General features: G+C 41.5%; 1 protein-coding gene across 2 annotated transcripts in view; it reads left to right on the top strand.

Annotated features, from left to right (window-relative positions):
* CCDC6 (coiled-coil domain containing 6) overlaps positions 1-18907 on the top strand; it is a 109359-nt gene that overhangs the window by 41712 nt on the left and 48740 nt on the right. For both annotated transcript variants that reach the window (XM_049646127.1, XM_049646128.1), the window contains exon 2: positions 9014-9163. In XM_049646127.1, the coding sequence (XP_049502084.1) occupies positions 9014-9163 (150 nt within the window). The remainder of the gene's footprint in view (positions 1-9013; positions 9164-18907) is intronic.

The following is an 18907-nucleotide window of genomic DNA, read 5'->3' as shown; positions in this document are numbered from 1 at the left end:
ATTGTGCTGTACCAGGGCGGGGCCTTGAGAGCACTTTGAATGTACTACCAATATGGATCAATAGGAGAGAAAATGAGAAAATACAAGATATTTTTGAAAACTGTGCCTTGAATTGGTTCCATACGTAAAGAGGGGGGAAAAAAACCTTTATCCTACTTGTATAGGATCTTTTTACTTTTTTTAAAGTAATCTCTACACCCAACGTGGGGCTTGAGCCCTGAGATCAAGAGTCGTACGTTCTTCTGACTGAGCCAGCCCAGCACCCCTACTTTTTTTTGTAATTTTTGATTGACTACAGACATTGTCTGTAAAAGACTGAGAAAAATTATTTATGCCCAGAAATGAGCATGTCTCTTTGTTAGCCCATCAGTGTGCGATTGAGTCAGTCTAATCAGTAATTGAACTGGGTTTGAGTTTTCTTGGTGGTTGTATTTCTGTCCTTTTACCACAGGCTTTATTTATTTATTTATTTTTTTAATTTTTTTTTTTTAACGTTTATTTATTTTTTTGAGACAGAGAGAGACAGAGCATGAATGGGGGAGGGTCAGAGAGAGGGAAACACAGAATCTGAAACAGGCTCCAGGCTCTGAGCTGTCAGCACAGAGCCTGACGCGGGGCTCGAACTCACGGACCGCGAGATCGTGACCTGAGCCGAAGTCGGCCGCTTAACCCACTGAGCCACGCAGGCGCCCCTACCACAGGCTTTAAATTCCTCCAGTACGTTACACGTAGAGTGGGGCCTGGGGTACCCCGTTTTCCTCAGTGTTCTTGCTCTGCCTTCTCATCTTTCAGAAGTGCCTGAATGCCTGGGCTACGGTATAATCTGCATGCCTTTGCCCCTTGTTCAGCAACACTGTGGTGGTTTCTCCTCTCTAGGCTCCTTGTAGAGGAAGGGGTGGTTCTCAGTTCCTCAGGGCTAGTCTTAGGTTTGTGTGCCTGGAGATACCGTTTTTTTCAGCCCGTCTTTTCGGTAGCCAGTCTCTGACTTGAATCTACTGTGGGTCTTCAAGACAGTCTCCCACCCATTCTCCAGAGGCAGTGGATCTTTGCCTGAGTCCTGGAGGGAGGACTCCGCCTCCTGCTCCACATCCTGACTGGTTTTGCTTCTACCTCTTCTCCTGAAGCAGGGGCTCTTGGGCTTGGCCCTGGGGACCGAAGAGTTTGCTGTGTCTCCCAGAGTGGCTTAAGCATGCCCCCCACACTCCCTTTTAAATTGAGATCTAATTCACATACCATAACTGTCACCCTTTTAAAATGTACAATTCAGTTGTTTTTACTAACATATGTAACCATCACCAGTGTTTAATTACATTTTTATCACCCCAGAACTGAAGCTTATACTATTTCGTGGATGTTTCTCATTTCCCCCTACGTTTATCCCTAGTCAAACGACTAATGTACTTTCTGTCCCTTTGGATTTGCCTGTCCTGGACATTTGTTGTAAATGGAATCATACATTCTGTAGCCTTTTTCATCTGGTTTCTTTTAGTAAAAATAATATTTTCAAGGTTCATCCATGTTGTACTGTCAGGACATTATTTTATTATTTTTTTTATGGCCGTACCACATTTTGTCTGTTCGTCACTTGATAGACATTTGGGTTCCCATTTTTTGGCTATCATGAACAGTGCTTCTGGGAACACTTGTATACGAGTTTCTGCAGGAAAAAAAGTTTTCGGTGTTCTTGAGTGTATACCTAGGAGGTTGAGTTGTATTGGTGACTCTAGGTTTAACTTGGAGAAACGTCCCGACTGTTTTTGCAAAGTGGTAGCAGCATTCTGCCTCCTCTCCAGCACTGTGTGAGGTGATAGCTGTAGTTTCCATAGGAGGGTCCTTCAAGAAGGGAGGCAGGGAGCACATGGTCATGGGTGGGGGTTGGTCTGTGTTCAGCCATGATTAGGGGCAGGGAAGGTGATTTGGTGGGGTGTGGTCTTCTGGGCACTCTCTCCTAGCCTGGTGGTCGGAATGCTGTGGTCCTTGTAGAATGGCTTTGTCAATGCTGCAAGAAAGTGCAGTAAGAAATGAACACCAAGGGGTATATAGTTAGAGCATGAGTTAGGCGGGCTTGTCTATTTCTGGTTTTAACTATTGGGGTCTGTAGGTGAGCAAAAGGGGTCACTGACATTTTCACCTCACAGACTAGACACTGTTTTTGTTGAGATTGTCCTTCATTTTTACTGATTTGTTTGCTCTCCAGTTTTTTGTGCACTACAGACCTTTCTTCTGGGGTAAGTCCATCCTGTAGAAGCCTTATTAGTGTAGGTCTGTCGGTGATAAACCCAGTTATGGTTTATATGAGAAATATGGGTTTTGTTTCTTTCTTGGAAGATAGTTTTTCTTGATAACCTTGTATATAGTTTGCCAGTTTTAGCATTTTGAGAATTCTCCATTGTCTCCTTTCTCTATTGATGTTGAGGAGTGATGGCCAGTCTACTTGATTATTTATGGATCATCTGTCATTTCTTTAGACTCTTTTTAGGATTTTGTCTTAATGCTGTACAGTTTGATTAAAATGTGTCTAGGCACCAATTCTTGGTGCTCTCTGTATCTATAGGTCCATGTTTTTCATTAGTTCTGGGAGATTCTCAGGTAGTATTTCTGAGATATACCATCTGAAGCCATCATCTCTTCCAATATTCTTTCCTTCTTGATCTTTAGTAAGATGTGTGTTAAATCTTCTCATTTCCTTCCGGTATCTATTGCTATCCTTCACATTTTCCATTTTCTTGTTTCTTTGTGTTACATTCTGGATTGATTCTTAAGTCTTTCTTTCAGTCTTTGTGATTCAACTGTGTCAAATTTGCTATTGAAATACAAAATGCAAGATGAATTTAAACATTGATTTCAAGAAGTTCTGTTTTCTTTTTCAAATCTGCCTGATCTATTCTCTTGCTGCTTGTTCATATTTTATCTCTTTGAAACATTTCAGATAATACTGTTTTATACTTTATGAGAATTTGAATATCTGAAACCTTAGCTGATCTGAGGGTAGGGTGGTTAGTACGAATGTGTAGAGCTGTAAATAGATCGTTTCTGTTAACTTATTCATAATGCACTGTGTCCTTGATATGTGGTTTTTCTTTGGGAACTCAACATAGTTTTGTTCCACCTTCAATACAAACATTCAACCTTGGTATTTCACTTAACGTTTTGTGGTTGGACATCTTTTCATGACAGTAAGTGCAGACCATGTATTTTTGATGGTTCCACTATGTGTTTTTCTATGGATGTACCATAATTATGTCCATTTCAACTTTTTAGTTAAATGGAGAGAGACTCTGTAAGACTTGACTGTTTTGTCATCAATCCTCCATGTAATCCTTCCATGCTTCTCCCCAAGCCTTTTTGTAAGTGTCTTTTGAGTGCTTTCTTATGCAAGATACTGTGCTAATAAACTCTTTCTGTGAGTTATATGCATATATCTTTACAGACAACCCAGAGGGAGGTGCCGTTATTTTCACTTTACAGAGGAGAAGGCAGTGGTCCAGAGAGGTCACATGGCTCTCCTGGGGGTCACACAGCTGGACGTGGGCAAAGGCATCTTGTAAACCAAGCAGCCTGACACCAGAATGGTGAGGACTGGTCTTCCACTACAGCTGGTTTGTGAGGCACTGTAGGTTGATTGATAAAAAAACTTGGTAGCAATTAGAGTCCTTCATAACCTCGAGATCCTCGAGTTCTTCTGTCCTGCAGGTCACCCTTTGTTGCTTTTTGCTCTCTCGGCCTGCAGTCCTGTAAGTGACCTAAGCATCTGGGTTACAGTAGCACAGTTGCAAGGGCTAATAAAGATTCTGCTGTGATGCCTGTGTGCTTACTGATTGGCTGGCAATACTGGAATGGAACAGATAAGCTCTTTAATTTACCGATTATTCATTGTTTTTACGATAGGCCTGGAGTGCAGTGTGTATGTAACCTTGTGCTCCCACAGACTAGGTGGTAAATTCCAGTTCTGACACCTGTAATTGAAATCATCTCTCTCATTCTCCTAGTCAAAGAAACAAAGGTACTTCATGGACTGTGTCACCTGCCACCCACCCCTCCCTTGCTGGTGTTGGTGCAGAACCACTGCAGGACTGTGTTTGGTGTTGACAAACCCACTGGCATGCCTGGTACTTGACTGATCCCTGAAGAGGCACCAGCCATCAGTCATGAGTTCTGTTGAACTCTGAGCGTCATCCAGAGCAAGCCACGTGTGCTCTGGTGAACCTAGTGGAGGGACAGTGGACAGAGCGCAGGGTTTTATTCACTTCCCTGGCTTTGTGCTGGGTTGGTTCCTGCTATCGTAACAGTTTGGTTTCCAATGCCCTTTCAAACTGAGATGTTAAGATCATTAAATTGTGGGTCATTAAAATGTGACTAGGCAACAGAATAGTCAATTTAAATTAATAATACATTTAAATAGATTCCTAAATTTAAATAATTAAAATAATAAATAGAGCCTGCCTGGGCTCTTAAGCGTGAGAGCTTCAAGGTATCTTAGTTTTATGGCTTTTTGTTATTAAAACAATTAAGCAGTCAACTTAAAAGTAATTTTTAAAAACAAATGCTAATGTTGGGGCTCCTGAGTGGCTCAGTGGGTTGAGTATCCAACTTCAGCTCAGGGCTTGTGGTTCGTGATCTTGTGGTTCGTGAGTTTGAGCCCTGTGTTGGGCTCTGTGCTGAGGGTTCAGAGTCTGGAGCCTGCTTTGGGTTGTGTCTCCCTCTTTCTCTGCCCCTTCCCCACTTGTGCTTGCTCTCTCTCTCTCTCTCTCTCTCTCTTTCTCAGAAATAAATAAAACATTAAAAAAAAAACACAAATACTAATGTGTAATCTTGGTAGTCATTTGTATCTTCTCTTGATTATATCTTTTACCTATGGCTGCTATTAAATATTGCCTGCATTTCTTGCTTTGGAGAACTGTTCTCTTCCTTGTGCTTGATAGATCATGAATTGCATCATCCCACATGATTTTGGTTTTGGCACTTGGATTTTCTTGTCAGCAGTGAGTGGTGCTGCTGAGAGTTTTTGAATTCTGCTTTCTCTGCCTACCCTTGATCTCCAAAGTACTGTTGATAAAGAACAGAAGAACTAAACAATCACCCTGAAATATCCTATGAAATTTGTGCTCTGATCATAATAGCAGTGGGTCAGAATGAGCTGTGTTTTCCTTATTCACAGAAAATCTAAGTGCTTACTTAGAGTATGGTTGCCTGAATATGTGGTGACTCAGGAGAAGATAATTTTTCTAAGAATTTTGGTGTTTGTTTTTCCCACAGTACTTGGTAAATTTCTCCTGTCCTGCCCCCTTCCCTATTTCTCTTCTGTACCCCCCCCCCCTTTTTTTTTTAACATTGGACTTCTGGTAGGATGGGGAAGGAATGGTGGAGACCTGCTTTCTGCTCTGGTCCTCATATTTATAGATCCCAATGGTTACTGCTAGGAGAGTGTCAAAATAGCCGGTGCAAATATGTGAGTACAGTATACAGAGTCGCCCAGTTTCTACACATAGCATCTAGAACCATATTGAACATGCAGATATGGTTACAGATATTTTAAAATTTTTCCCCAGATTTCCCCAGTTCTCAACTTTACAGACATATACAGAACACAACCTCCTTCAAAGCATTCCTAAGTTTTCATATTTTCTTTTCAGAGTTTATGGAGTTATAGGTGAACCATGATTCACTTATTTAGCTTTTGAAATACAATTTTGTTTTTGAATTTGGATGTCTTTAAGTATGTTGACATTGTCAAGCATTTCAGATAAAAAGGGAGATAGATTGGTAAAACCGATGAGATTTTTTGAGGTAGCCTGTTTTATCTCTGCTCTGTCCCCCTGTTTTTCTGACTGCTAGTGCCTGGGGCTTGCTTCTTAGCACCTGGGCCACTCTTTACTGAGCTCTTGGCTTTTCTGTGGGGGGAACACACTGGGAAGATAATTCATTTACAGCTTAAAAGGCTTGTTTTGGAATTAGGGGAAGAAAAAGCCAGGACTAAGGCTGAAATTGGGCCCCTGATGCATGTGGCATGGGAGAAAGCTGCGTGGGGAAGTCAGTGGCTACTGACTGCCTGTGTGACTCACGGCTCATACTCTGATCATCAAGTTTTTTTTACCCCTGGTTGTCAGTACACTCTGTCTGATCTTTCAGAAATTTCCTCTGAGGCTATATTGGATACAGCATCTTATCTTTTGTCCTCATTTATGTGTTCCTTCCTAAAGTGACCTGTGACCAACCAGAAAAAGGGTGAGTGAGGTTTTACAGCTTGGGCACCTGGACTCCTGTGCTCCCGTATCTTCTCTGGATGTCAGATGCTGTGGGAGGCAGGGTAACACACAGAACCAAAAAGTGCCAGAAACTTCGCTAAAGGAGGCCTTTGATGGAATCTGTGTAACCCCCGGTAACCCCTGTGAAGTTAGATAGGCTGTAACCAGCTTCCACCAGCAGTTCCTCCTGTTATTCAGGGCTCCTTGAGCGCGCATTTTCCATTAATGGGCTTTGCCTAGAATTAAGCAGCTATTCTAAATGGTGAATAATTTTGTTAGCTAAAGCCTCAGCCTCTCATGACCAAGCGATGTGTCACTTACTTTGGAAGGCACTTTAGAGCAGATCCAGTGCTCCTCAACACTTCCCCGCCCCCATCCTTTTAACATTTTGCTGCTTTCCCTGGGAAGAATTGCAAAGGAGACCAGGTGCCCCGGGAAATACAGGCCCTGCTAATTATCAGAGTGCTTTTTCTTAATCGAGATATAATTCACATACAATAAAATTCATCCTTTTAAAGTGTACACCTCATTGATTTTTAGTATATTCACGAGGTTGTGTAAACTGTTAGCACTAATTTCAGAACATTTTCATCACCCCAAAAAGAAATTCTGCACTCATTAGCAGTCATTCCCCATCTCCCACGCATCCCCTCCCCCAGCCCCTGGCAACCACTAATCTACTTTTTATCGCAGAGTACTGTTTTATATTACACTGAAATCTGTTGTCACTGCAACTTAATGGTTAGATGGAGGGGGAGGCAGGGGTGGAAGCTACAAGAACACACACTTGGGGCTTAGCCTCTTATTTCCAGCTTCTTACTTCCAGGCCTCAAGTGCAGAAGGGGAGGGTGGTCTGCTGAGCCTGAGTCTGGCTCTTCTTACTTGTGATTATATACACCAGTTGTCTAAAATACCGAGTGTGTGGCAACACGCAAGAAAGTTGAGTCTGACCTGATAAGAAAAATAATTTATGGCAAACACCCTTTTAAATAGTAAGTGCGGTATCACTAGCAAAAGCCTTACAGTTCCCCTCTACCTTTTTGTTCTGTAACTTTTAGAATAATCAGAAATCAAATTGTGTAGGATGTTGTCCGTCAAAACCAGAAAAACAAGTAGCTTAAACAGATTGCAGGCTTATATATGTGAGTTAAGTGTGCCTCCATACATACTTGGGATTCCTGCCCATTGGCCCACCTGGAAGTGTGTGACTTGTAAAGAGGAGTGGGGACTCATTTCAAGGGGGAGAGTAAGTACCTTCGGCCGTGGAGTGGAGGGGAGAGGAGAGTAGGGCCCTGGGAAGGGCTAACAAAATATCAAGTGTCTGGGAGCCCTCGGGAACCTAGGGATATCTCCCTGGGCGCTCTTGGATGGAAATAAACATTTATTAGCTATGTTCAGCTCTCCGGGCATATCCCAAATGGTTTCTTAAAGAACTTGAGTGCTGGACCTGGTCCCAAAGTTCTCACTTTTTCTATAGCTCTGTTTCTCAGTTGAAATACGACATGCTACTCTCTTTTGTAGAATTGTTTGACAAGCAGTTCTGGGGACTGAAGGACTTCCTTTCGGCCACTGACAGGAGAGCACAGAGGACAGACTCAGAAACCCAGTCTGTTTGGGCACGGATGCTGGATGCTGGATGCTGGGGAAGCTAGAGAATATGTCCAGAAATCTAAGCCACCAGATTTTGGGAGTGGTTGTCAGAGGCTGTACAATAAAGGTGGTAATTGTTTAGTGCTGGTGCCCTTTTGTCTCCTGCTCTCTGGCTTTCATATTCTTGAAGTGACAGGTGCTGGCAACTTGGAATTGATATAGTTCTTTCTCCCTTGACTTGGCTGATAAAACAGGAACACATTGTTTGGGATTAATGCCTCAAAATGATGGGGTTTAAAAAGTGCATTGAGTAGAGTTGAGTTCACTTGAAACAAGTTTCCTATTTCTGAAAAGATTAATTTCCTTCAAGGATGGTTAGTTTTTTGGTGTGTGTTCTGTTAAAATATAGGTTTGGGGAAGTGGTTCAGAAGAATATTTTCTTCTCGAATTATTCTGACCCTCTTTTCTTCTGTTCTTAAAATTCAGTAATGTCTGTCCTTGCTCTCACCTCCAAAAAATGCCCAGTAGGGAAATTAATAAAGTAAAAAATAAAACTCCTCTCATCCACCCTTACTTTTCACCCATTGGATTCCTACCTCAGTAGCTACTTTATCACCATTTGGTGTATTTCCTTCCAATTACTATTCGTTGAGCATGCAGTGTGCATTGCTTTTACAATTGCTTATCCAAATCCTTTCAGTAACATCCTCAAAAGGTGAACTCTGCTTCAGCAAAAAAAATGTTGCCTAGATATTTCAGCTTTATTACAAACCTTTGAGATGTAGTGACTTGCAGAGAGTTATCATGAATTGATGCACAGAATTGGACCTGTGTGCCATCTGATGAGCTCTCTGTATTCTACTGATCGGGGATTGATTCTAAAAACAGTAAAACAGTCTTTATGAATTTCTTCAAAACGTCAATTTAAGAAGAAGGCCATCTGTAGTTCAGGGAGGCTCTTTGGGGGAATAGCCAGATTTTCTTTTAGGGTTGCCGCTCAGCCCCTCTGGTTTATGTGTCTTGGGGTGCACTGGTTCACAGGTAAAAATAGAGATCTAATTAAAATGAGTGCCCTTTCTGCAAATAAGAACATTATTTCCATTGTAAATTTCCTGTTTGTTTAACATTTTTTTTTGTTGTTGCTCTGTTTTAATTTTTTTTTTTTTTTTTTTTAACAGCAAGCCAGGGCTGAGCAAGAAGAAGAATTCATCAGTAACACTTTATTCAAGAAAATTCAGGCTTTGCAGAAGGAGAAAGAAACCCTTGCTGTAAATTATGAGAAGGAAGAAGAGTTCCTCACTAATGAGCTCTCCAGAAAGTTGATGCAGGTAAATTTATCTTTTCTCGCCTTACATCTTCTCTGCCTGTTTTCCTCTCTAGGAAAAAATGACTTTGATAGAGTACTTTGCTCGAAACATTTATAGCCAAAGTTTTTTGGAGATTAAAAAGACCAGGTAAAGATGGAAGCAGTGTAATACTCCAGACTGGTTCTGTGACTCATCTGCTTGGGTAAGGGATTTTATGCTGTGGGCACCTGAAGAAGTTTCTGATGAGCCTGAAGCCTTAGCACAGGAGTAATTGCTGTAAGTAGTGTTTTGGAAATAGGAGGATTAACAGTAAATGTGGAATTTTTTTCTCCTTTTATGTTGATTCTGTAAGGAATAAATCAACATTTGTGTAGCAGAAACGGGTCTTCTGCATTAAAATATGAGGCTGTAAAGTGAAATGTCAGTTTGGGGGGTGGAAATACAAGATATCCATGATCGGTAGTTAAAATTACATACAATCAGGTGTGTTCAAATGGGTGAGTAATATGTTACTGAGCAAATAAGTATCAGACAGCTATTAAAACAGCATTAATCTCGGATAGGTTATAGAAGACACAACACAAAACATACAGGAAGGTTTGATTTTTCTCATCCAGAGTCTCCTTCCTTTTCTCCTTTCTTTTCCCCTCAAAGCTTATAAATTACAAAAGTAAAATTTGTTTAGGACAAATATTTTGTATGCTACTTATCATGAACTTAAGAATAAGTGGGAGGGGTGCCTGGGTGGCTCAGTCGGTTGAGCTACCGACTTCAGCTCAGGTCATGGTCTCATGGCTCATGGGTTTGAGCCCCACGGGGGGCTCTGCTGACAGCTCAGAGCCTGGAGCTGCTTTGGATTCTGTGTCTCCCTCTCTCTGCCCCTCCCCTCTTTGCGCTCTCACTCTCAAAAATAAACACTAAAAATTTTTTAAAAAGAATAAGTAGGATATTAAGTTTTCATTACTGAGCACAGATTGTCCAAAATCACTAGCAGATATAAAATTATTCCAGGAGGATGAACTTTGTCAGGTGAGTGTGGAAGCTAGGTAGACGCACCCCTTGTACCCTCCATGCAAGGGCATTGCTGACTGTTTCATTCATTGATTTGGTTGAAGTATGTATTTTAGTGAAGTTATAATAAAAGGATATTTGAGGCTTTTAAAAAACTTCCCAAATCCTTTTCTTACCTTCCAACATGGACAGTCCTGTAAGAGAAAGCCGGAAGCTTTGGTAAAGAAACTTTAATGTTAAGACTGGACAGTGCTTCAGTCAACTTTGACCCCATCTTTCTGCCTAATTACTGAACAAAGATACTGTTACCGTCTCACACAAAATTCGGTTTCGATGGCCGCTGTTGAAATGTGAAGTGTAGAGGTAGCCAGGCATTATTGTCCTGCAGAGATTTATGGCACAGTTTCTGTGTGGAACTCGTTATTGATTCGTGTGCATTCAGATTTAGAGGAAAAAATGAGGGACAAGGTTAGTTTGACCTCTGGCTCTCTCTCACCTTGGCAGCATCAGACAACTTACTCTGCATATTGCTTCTAGAACTAGAGGGATGCAATTACAGTTTGTTTTTCTTAGTTTAGCGTGTAATCAGGTGCTCTAATTTTTAACACTGGAAGAAACAGTGTTTGCTTTCAACTTAAATGGCTATTCGTATTTAGAGTCTTTTACCAAATTATTTATAAAGCAGCCAAAACCTAGCCAGATCATGCTTCTGTTCTCTATAAAGGTTCATCTTCACTGTGAATGGTTCTATAGTGTGTAGTTTATTATCATAACCCACCTTTTTCCCAAAGACATTGATATCCCTTAAAATAAGGCACTAAAAGAACAGAAGAGCCATGTGCAACGGAAAAAGGAGGTGAATTTAAAGCTAGCTATAACCTGGAGAAATACAGTAATTTTTCATAATTCTTATATCTAAAAAAAAAAATTGTTTGGAGCACCTGGGTGGCTCAGTCAGTTAAATATCCAACTTTGACTCGGGTCATGATCTCCCGGTCCATGGTTTCAAGCCTTGCATTGGGCTCTGTGCTGACAGCTTGGAGCCTGGAGCCTGCTTTGGATTCTTGTGTCTGCCCCTTTGTCTGCCCCTTCCTGCTTGTGCTCTCACTCTCAAAAATAAATAGACATTAAAAAAAAAGCGGGGGGCGGGCTTGCGTGGGTGGCTCAGTCGGTTGAGCGACAGACTTCGGCTCAGGTCATGATCTCACAGTTTGTGAGTTCAAGCCCTGCTTTGGGCTCTGTGCTGACAGCTCAGAGCCTGGAGCCTGCTTCAGAGTATGTGTCTCCCTCTCTCTCTGCTCCTCCCCCTCTCATGCTCTGTCTCTCTCTGTCTCAGAAATCAATAAACATTAAAAGAAAATTTTTTTTTTTTTTTTTAAAGGGAGGGGGGCGCCTGGTGGCTCAGTGGGTTAAGCGTCGGACTTCAGCTTAGGTCACCATCTCACAGTTTGTGGGTTAGAGCCAGGCATCAGGCTCTGTGCTGACGGCTTGGAGCCTGGAGCCTGCTTCAGATTCTGTCTCCCTCCCTCTCTGCCCCTCCTCGCCGACACACTCACGTGTTCTCTCTCTCTCTCAAAAATAAATAAATATTAAAAAAAATTAAAAAAAATTTTTTTAAGTAGTTTTATACTTGATCAGGAGAAAAATAATTTTCATATATTAAGAACTTAAAATTTTCCAGAGGCATGGATCTTTCTACAGAGATTGAATAATATGCAGATGGAACAGTGCAATAAACTTTTTTTTACCAAAAGTAGTATGTAACATGTAGCACTAGCCTTCATGTGGCCAAGTCAAAACAAGGAATATAGTATGAAGGTATGATTCTGTTGCTGGGGGAGCTCTTGTAAGACTGTAGCTCGTTTGTGGTCGAACTTAAAGAATCTGGACAAATGAATACTTAGCATGTCTTCAAGACCATCTCTCAGGAATCCCAGCTTGGTTCTTAGGCGATACGTATGTGTATGTGTACACACACACATATATGTATATACACACATATATACATTGTAGCAAAATGTACATAACATAAAATTTGTCATTTCAGCCATTTTTGAGTGTATAACGTGGTGGCATTAGGTACACTGTTGTGCACCCATCACGACTATTCATCCCCAGAACTTCTTGAAAACCAAACTCTCTGTACCCATTAAACAGATACTCCTCATGCCCCCTTCCTGGTTCTTAGGCCCTTGAAAGGAGATGGGTGGCAGGGAGTTGAGGTTGACGTCTCTGGCAAGTTCTAGACCTATGTGTGTTCTGTGGCATGACAGATGATCTCTCACTTTAGACTTCAGCTATCACAGCATACCTTTGTGGTAGAACCCCAAGGCCCTCCTCTGTTGTTGGCCAGTTGGAGAGAGCTCATTTGGCTGCGGGAGGGTCTGCCACCCTCTGTTACCCATCCTGAGGCTTGCCTCAGGATATCAGCCCCTTTGTTGAAGGCTCACATAATCTGCCACACAGTGTGGAAGAACTGATCTCCATCTGGAGATTTTTTAGGCTAATTGGTACCAGTAGACTTTTCTAATTTTGTAATTACTTTAACATGGCTCTCTAGGATGGTGCTTCTAGATAGACCTTTTTTTGAAAAGCCTGAGAAGAGAAACTGTATGCAGGTGTTCCTGATAGACAAAAGAGTGAATTGACCTGTTCACCATGGAAGTATTTTGCCTTTTTCACCCCAAGGCCACTGAGGCCATTTGTGGAACAATTTTGGTTTTGTCACTATGCTTTGACTGTTGTCTCTCATAGTGATTGGACAGTGCTTTTATGTGCATTTCAAAGGGATTCTTTGGATCTGAAAACAAACTGAGATCATTGCTGTGGGGGACACACTTCCCTTCCCTTCCCTTCCCTCCCGATCTGCCATAACAGAACTGGTATCTAATACCTTTACAAATGGAAGTTTATTTAAGTGTGGATGAGAGGAAATCCTTTTGTCCTAGAAGATCAAGTTTGGGATATAGCCTAAATATTTTCACATGTTAAGCATCACTGAAACAAAAACACACAAAAAGCATGCTTTCTCTCTTGCTTTTGTATATATCCCCTAGATGGCCAGAAAATTATACTTTCATTTTATGAAAACTTATTTGAAAAATCTGCATCCTTTTGAGCCCAGACCATAGAATTGATTATCTGATTGAGAACTGTCTCAAAAAGAACCTTCTGGTACTTTTGCTAAGTTCAGCACAAGCCTGCATCTGAACCAGATTCAGCTCTGGAATGCCTCAAACAGAAATTGTAGTTTAACCAGAATTTATAATTAAAATTTACAAGAAATGTTTTGTGAGCAAACTCTTCATCAGATTTTGATATATAACATGTACATTAGAAAAACAATCTAAAAGACTATTTTCCAAAATGTTAGTTGTAATTATACTTGGGTGCTAAGCTTTGGGTTATATTAGTTTTCTTATATCCTTTTCCTTCTTATTTTGTAAAAGCAACCTGGATTACTTTTGTAAATAGAAAATGTCTTATTTCCTAAAAAGGAAATTAAAAAATTCTGATGCCTGTTTTGTCCTTACCTTTTGGAACCTTCTGTGTCATTGGCTTTGAGAGCTCAGAGTTCTTTTTAAAAATTTTTTTTTTTCAACGTTTTTTATTTATTTTTGGGACAGAGAGAGACAGAGCATGAACGGGGGAGGGGCAGAGAGAGAGGGAGACACAGAATCGGAAACAGGCTCCAGGCTCCGAGCCATCAGCCCAGAGCCTGACGCGGGGCTCGAACTCACGGACCGCGAGATTGTGACCTGGCTGAAGTCGGACGCTTAACCGCCGCCCCGAGAGCTCAGAGTTCTATCATAGCTGTGACTGTCATGCATCATAGTGCAGTGAAGCCTGCTGCAGTCTTGGGTGCATTTGCAAGTGAAAGAAGATTCTGGAATGCTCAAATCATTAAGAACTAGTATTATCAGACTGCTTTAATACCTAGCTTAACTGTCTTGTCAGTCCTAATATGACTTATAACACACGCCCTCAGTCTTAAAACTATTTTTTAAAATAATTCTTAACTCCCCTGTTAACTACCAATCACCAATCATGCATATTGGAAGACCTGTCATTGCTGAGATTGATAATGGCTTTAGCAATCCTGGATTTTTTTCACTTGCTTTGATGCAAGCCTGATGCATCAAGTTTACTTCTGCTCTTTGGGAAGTCCTGTTTTTGTTTGCAATCTTCTCAACTGCTGCCAATTGCTAATGAATACTTTTTCTTTTTTTAAAGCCCTGGAGCAGGGCTAAGATAAGAAGGGTACTGGGTATTACATATATATCTCTGACTTTTTTCAATCTAATCCAACTTTTAAATTTTAGACCTTAAAATAACAAATATGTTAATAGTTTTGTACTTAAAAAAAATTTTTTTTAACATTTATTTATTATTGGGAGACTAGAGAGAGACAGAGTATGAGCAGGGGTGGTGGCGAGAGAGGGGGAGACACAGAATCCGAAGCAGGCTCCAAGCTGTCAGCACAGAGCCCAACGTGGGGCTCAAACCCATAAACTGCGAGATCATGACCTGAGCCGAAGTCTGACGCTCAACCGATGGAGCCACCCAGGCACCCCAATAGTTTTGTACTTTTGATTCATATTTGAAATTGGATCTGGTCCTCAGAAAATAATGCCACTGTCGCTACAGTAGAGAGTATTATATCCTTATGGAAGGGCACATTCTTATTGATGATTCAAAGTACTTAAGAATAACACTTTTCTGGATCTCTTGTTTAATGCCATGGCTTTATTATTACTGACTTGGTCCTTGAGGTTAGAATGCCTTCTGGAACACATGTAGTTAATGTTTCCTAGCATCCATAGAAAGGTGAGACAGGAAAGGAAGGAAGTTGAGGGCAAAAGCCACTGCTGAAGCTGCCGCTACCAAGTGACTGATAGCCAAGCAGCTCAGAGGGACATCAGGCGACAGCGTTATTCCTCTGTCTCTTTGCACAGGAATAAAACTGACAGGAAGATTTCAAGTAAGTCCCTGAACCTGCCTGTTCATCTAGACAAAGGCTTACCACTTGGTTTACCCTTTCCTTCTCCTCGCCTCAGTTCTGGAGAAGCGGTTTCTCCTTCAAGTACCATCTTACTGGTTGTGCTCTCTGGAGTGCGTGCTTCCCCAGCCCCAGACAGGCTGTGTCTCAGGGTAGCAGGCATGCCCGCGGGCACAACCAGTGAGCATAGCGTCTCAGATCCCTTCTTGTGAAGCATGTGCACCAGAATGTGAGGCTGCCTGCCTCTCACCCCGAGTCTGCCTAGTTACTAGGATGGCAGTGTAGTGATTTTGTTTGGGCAGGCAGCAAAATCTCATGTCAGGGCAATAAATACACATGAGATACTCTAGTTAGTTTTAAAGGCACCTAGGCTGGGATGGCCTTCGCATCAGTTCGGATGAACACTGTTTCTGCCCTCCCCATGGAAGAGGAGAAGAGACTGTGAAATATGTTCTTCATTAAGGTGGCCAGAGCAGTGGCCCTCCTGGCTTTTTTCAGGGCTATTAGTGCTGATCTGAAAAATTTGCTGTTACCTATAGCTCACAGAACAGTAGGGTCAGAGTGTGTGTGTGTGTGTGTGTGTGTGTTGTTTTTCATTACAAAAATTCTGAACTTCAGCGTTGTCTGTTCTTTTTTTCTTTTCACGGAGCAAGGGGCTTGTACATTGTGTTTCCCAATACATCTGCAAAGGCTCCCGGGATGTTTTTAATGCATTTTAAATGATGTAGCCTCCAGAGGCCAAATTATGAGCCAGAATTTTCCTGTTTAGTAGCCTGCCAGAAATCTCTGTCCAACACAATTTGCATTACGATTAGAAAATAAAATGAACGTGATACAGTTGTTTAGACTCTAAGAAATCATGGAGTTTCTTTCCAAGTGTATGCATGTGTGTTGACATTAGGTCTAGATTGGATGTGCCAGTGTGGACTCCAAAAATGTAAGGGCAAGAGTAGAGGCTTTCAGGCTTCCCATGCTGACTTCCTTTGAAAAGTGTGGGAAAACTCAGGTAGAGAGAAAACAAAAGTAGACAGACAATGAAATTAAAAATAATGAGATGAAGCTGGAGTGGGAGCTTGCTTTATTCTCCAGGGTAGGAGTAAGCATGGTTATTTCTAGGTGAAAAGATGAGTCTGGCTCCACTGTAGATGGACTTGAGCCATCATTGGAAACATTTTTTAAATGACTTTAAAACACTGCAGTTATAAATGTTCCCTGTTTTGCACCTCTTGGGTAGGTTTTCTATTTCAAAACCGTTTACAGTCAGCCCAGTCAGTAATTACCTTAAAATACGGAGCTACCTTCACTTTCTTCCTCTTTATTCATAAAGGTGTGGCCTTGTTTTAGTTCACAGTAATGTCTCAAGTTAGAATGAATTCTTTATTTGTACTGAACACTCTATTCCTCAGAAGAAGGAAGTGTTAGGTTTTACAAATTGCATTTTCAATGCAGTAGGCCGACTCCAGGCCCTAAAGGATTTCTTTATATTATTCGTGGAGCATCTTTTAAAAATCTCCTAGGAGACCTGGGTGGCTTCGGTTAAGTGTCCAACTTCAGCTCAGGTCATGATCTCGTAGTTCGTGGGTTCAAACCCCACATTGGGTCCTGTGCTGATGGCTCAGAGCCTAGAGCCTGCTTTGGATTCTGTGTCTCCCTCTCTCTCTCTTTCTCTGCCCCTTTCCTTCCTGCTCATGCTCTGTCTCTCTCTGTCTCTCACAAAAAATGTTAAATTTTTTTTTTAAATTTTCTCCTAACCAGATTTCTCTAAAGGCGTTAATGCTTTAAACAGCTTTGTGCTGTGGGGAATCTGGCAAACTCAAACTTAGCCCACTAGGTATTCTGGGTAGATGGGAAGCCCCATGTTGTAGTGGAGCCATCTGTTCAGACATGAGGGCTTGTAGGGCTCCTGGGTGGCTCTGTCGGTTGAACATCTGACTCAATTTTGGGTCAAGTCATGATCCCAGGGTTGTGGGATCGAGCCCCGCATTGGGCTCCACACTGAACATGGAGCCTGCTTAAGATTCTCTCTCTTCTTCTCTCTCCCTCTGCTCCTTTCCCCTGCTTGTGTCCTCTCTCTCTCAAAAAAAAAAAAAAAAAAAAAAAAAAAAAAAAAAAAAAAAAAAAAAAAGGAAATATGAGGGCTTGTCCTTGATGTTGAGAATGTTGACAAGAAAATAGCATTTAAAAAATAATTTTCTGGAAGAGCCTAGCTATTGCCTTGCAAAAATTGCTTATACCTTCCCCTCTAGAAAATGACAGATTAGGTAATTCAGACAAACCTTACTGAGGATCAATAAAACCTACACAGAATGCTCTTAAATATTTTTTAAAGCATGAAGAACTAGCAAGATGGAGAAGGCCTGCTGGGCTATGATCTGGGGGAGGTGGGGATTAGGAAGACCCAAACTCCCAGGGCTGGTTTTGTCCTGAGCATTTGCTGCTTATTATGGAACAGTAGAGAAACTGAGCTGTGCTATGGTAGTTGTGTGGAGCTGAGGTTACAGAAGTTAAAGCTCAGCGTTGGCCAAAGATGGAGACAGCGATAAATGACCTACACTTTAATCATGAACCTTAGGATAAGAATAAACCAGGTTTTTTTAAAAAAAAATTTTTAATGTTTATTTTTGAGAGAGAAACAGAGCATGAGCAGGGGAGGGGCAGAGAGAGAGGGAGACACAGAATATGAAGCACGCTCCAGGCTCTGAGCTGTCAGCACAGAGCCCCATGCGGGGCTCAAACTCACAGACTGCAAGATCATGACTGGAACCGAAGTCAGACGCTCAACTGACTGAGCCACCCAGGTGCCCCAAGAACAAACTAGTTTTGTATCACCTGGTGAACTGTAAATCATGAAGCTTTTGTTTTGGATTAAGGTAGACCCAGTCTTCTGGTGCCTGGCAGAAGAAAACAGAATTTTCTGGAAGAAGATACCATCATCCTAGACCACAAATTTCACCTACAAATACAATTTCAAATATGTTGCCCAGCACTCAAGGAGAACCAGGCACATGGAGATATGAGATTTCATGGATGTCAACCAGTAGAAATGAAAGAACAGAAATGGACTTCACAAATACTTTAGATACTGGAATTATCAGACACAGACTCCAGAGCAGCCATGCTTACTACATTCAAAGAAACAAAGATCAAGCTTGAAATCTTTGTTAGGAAATAGGAAACATATCACAGTTTTTCTTGTAGCTATTCAAAAGGAGAGTGAGTAACTCATGAATAATCATATATGGCAATATGTTTGAAATTTTTAAATTGTTTTTAGTCTTTTTTTAATGTTTATTTTTGAGAGAGTGCCAAGTGGGGGAGGGGCAGAGAGAGGGGACAGAGGATCCAAAGCAGGCTCTGCACTGAGAGCAGCAAGCCCCATGTGGGACTTGAACTCATAAACTGTGAGATCATGACTTGAGCCAAACTTGGACGGTTAATCAACTGAGCAACACAGGTGCCCAGTACATTTGAAATTTTAGATGGAATGGACAAATTAATAGAAAAACATACTGTCTACAACTGGCTGGGGAAGAAATAGAAAACATGAGCTTTGTAACCATTAGAGAAATTGAGTAGGTGAGAAACAACCTTTTGTAGTGAAAAATTACAGGCTCAAATGGTTTTACTGCAAGTTGTATCAAACATTCAAGGAAAAAAATGCAGGTGATCTTTGCACAGCACAGGGCTTAGGGGTGCCACCTCCTCCTTCCCATCCTTCTCTCTCCTCCCCCCCATCCTTCTCTCTCCTCCCCCCC

The sequence above is a fragment of the Panthera uncia genome, chromosome D2, assembly GCF_023721935.1.
Source record: "Panthera uncia isolate 11264 chromosome D2, Puncia_PCG_1.0, whole genome shotgun sequence".
In the NCBI taxonomy this organism is placed as follows: Eukaryota; Metazoa; Chordata; class Mammalia; order Carnivora; family Felidae; genus Panthera; species Panthera uncia.
This window is presented reverse-complemented; position numbering and strand designations above follow the sequence as displayed.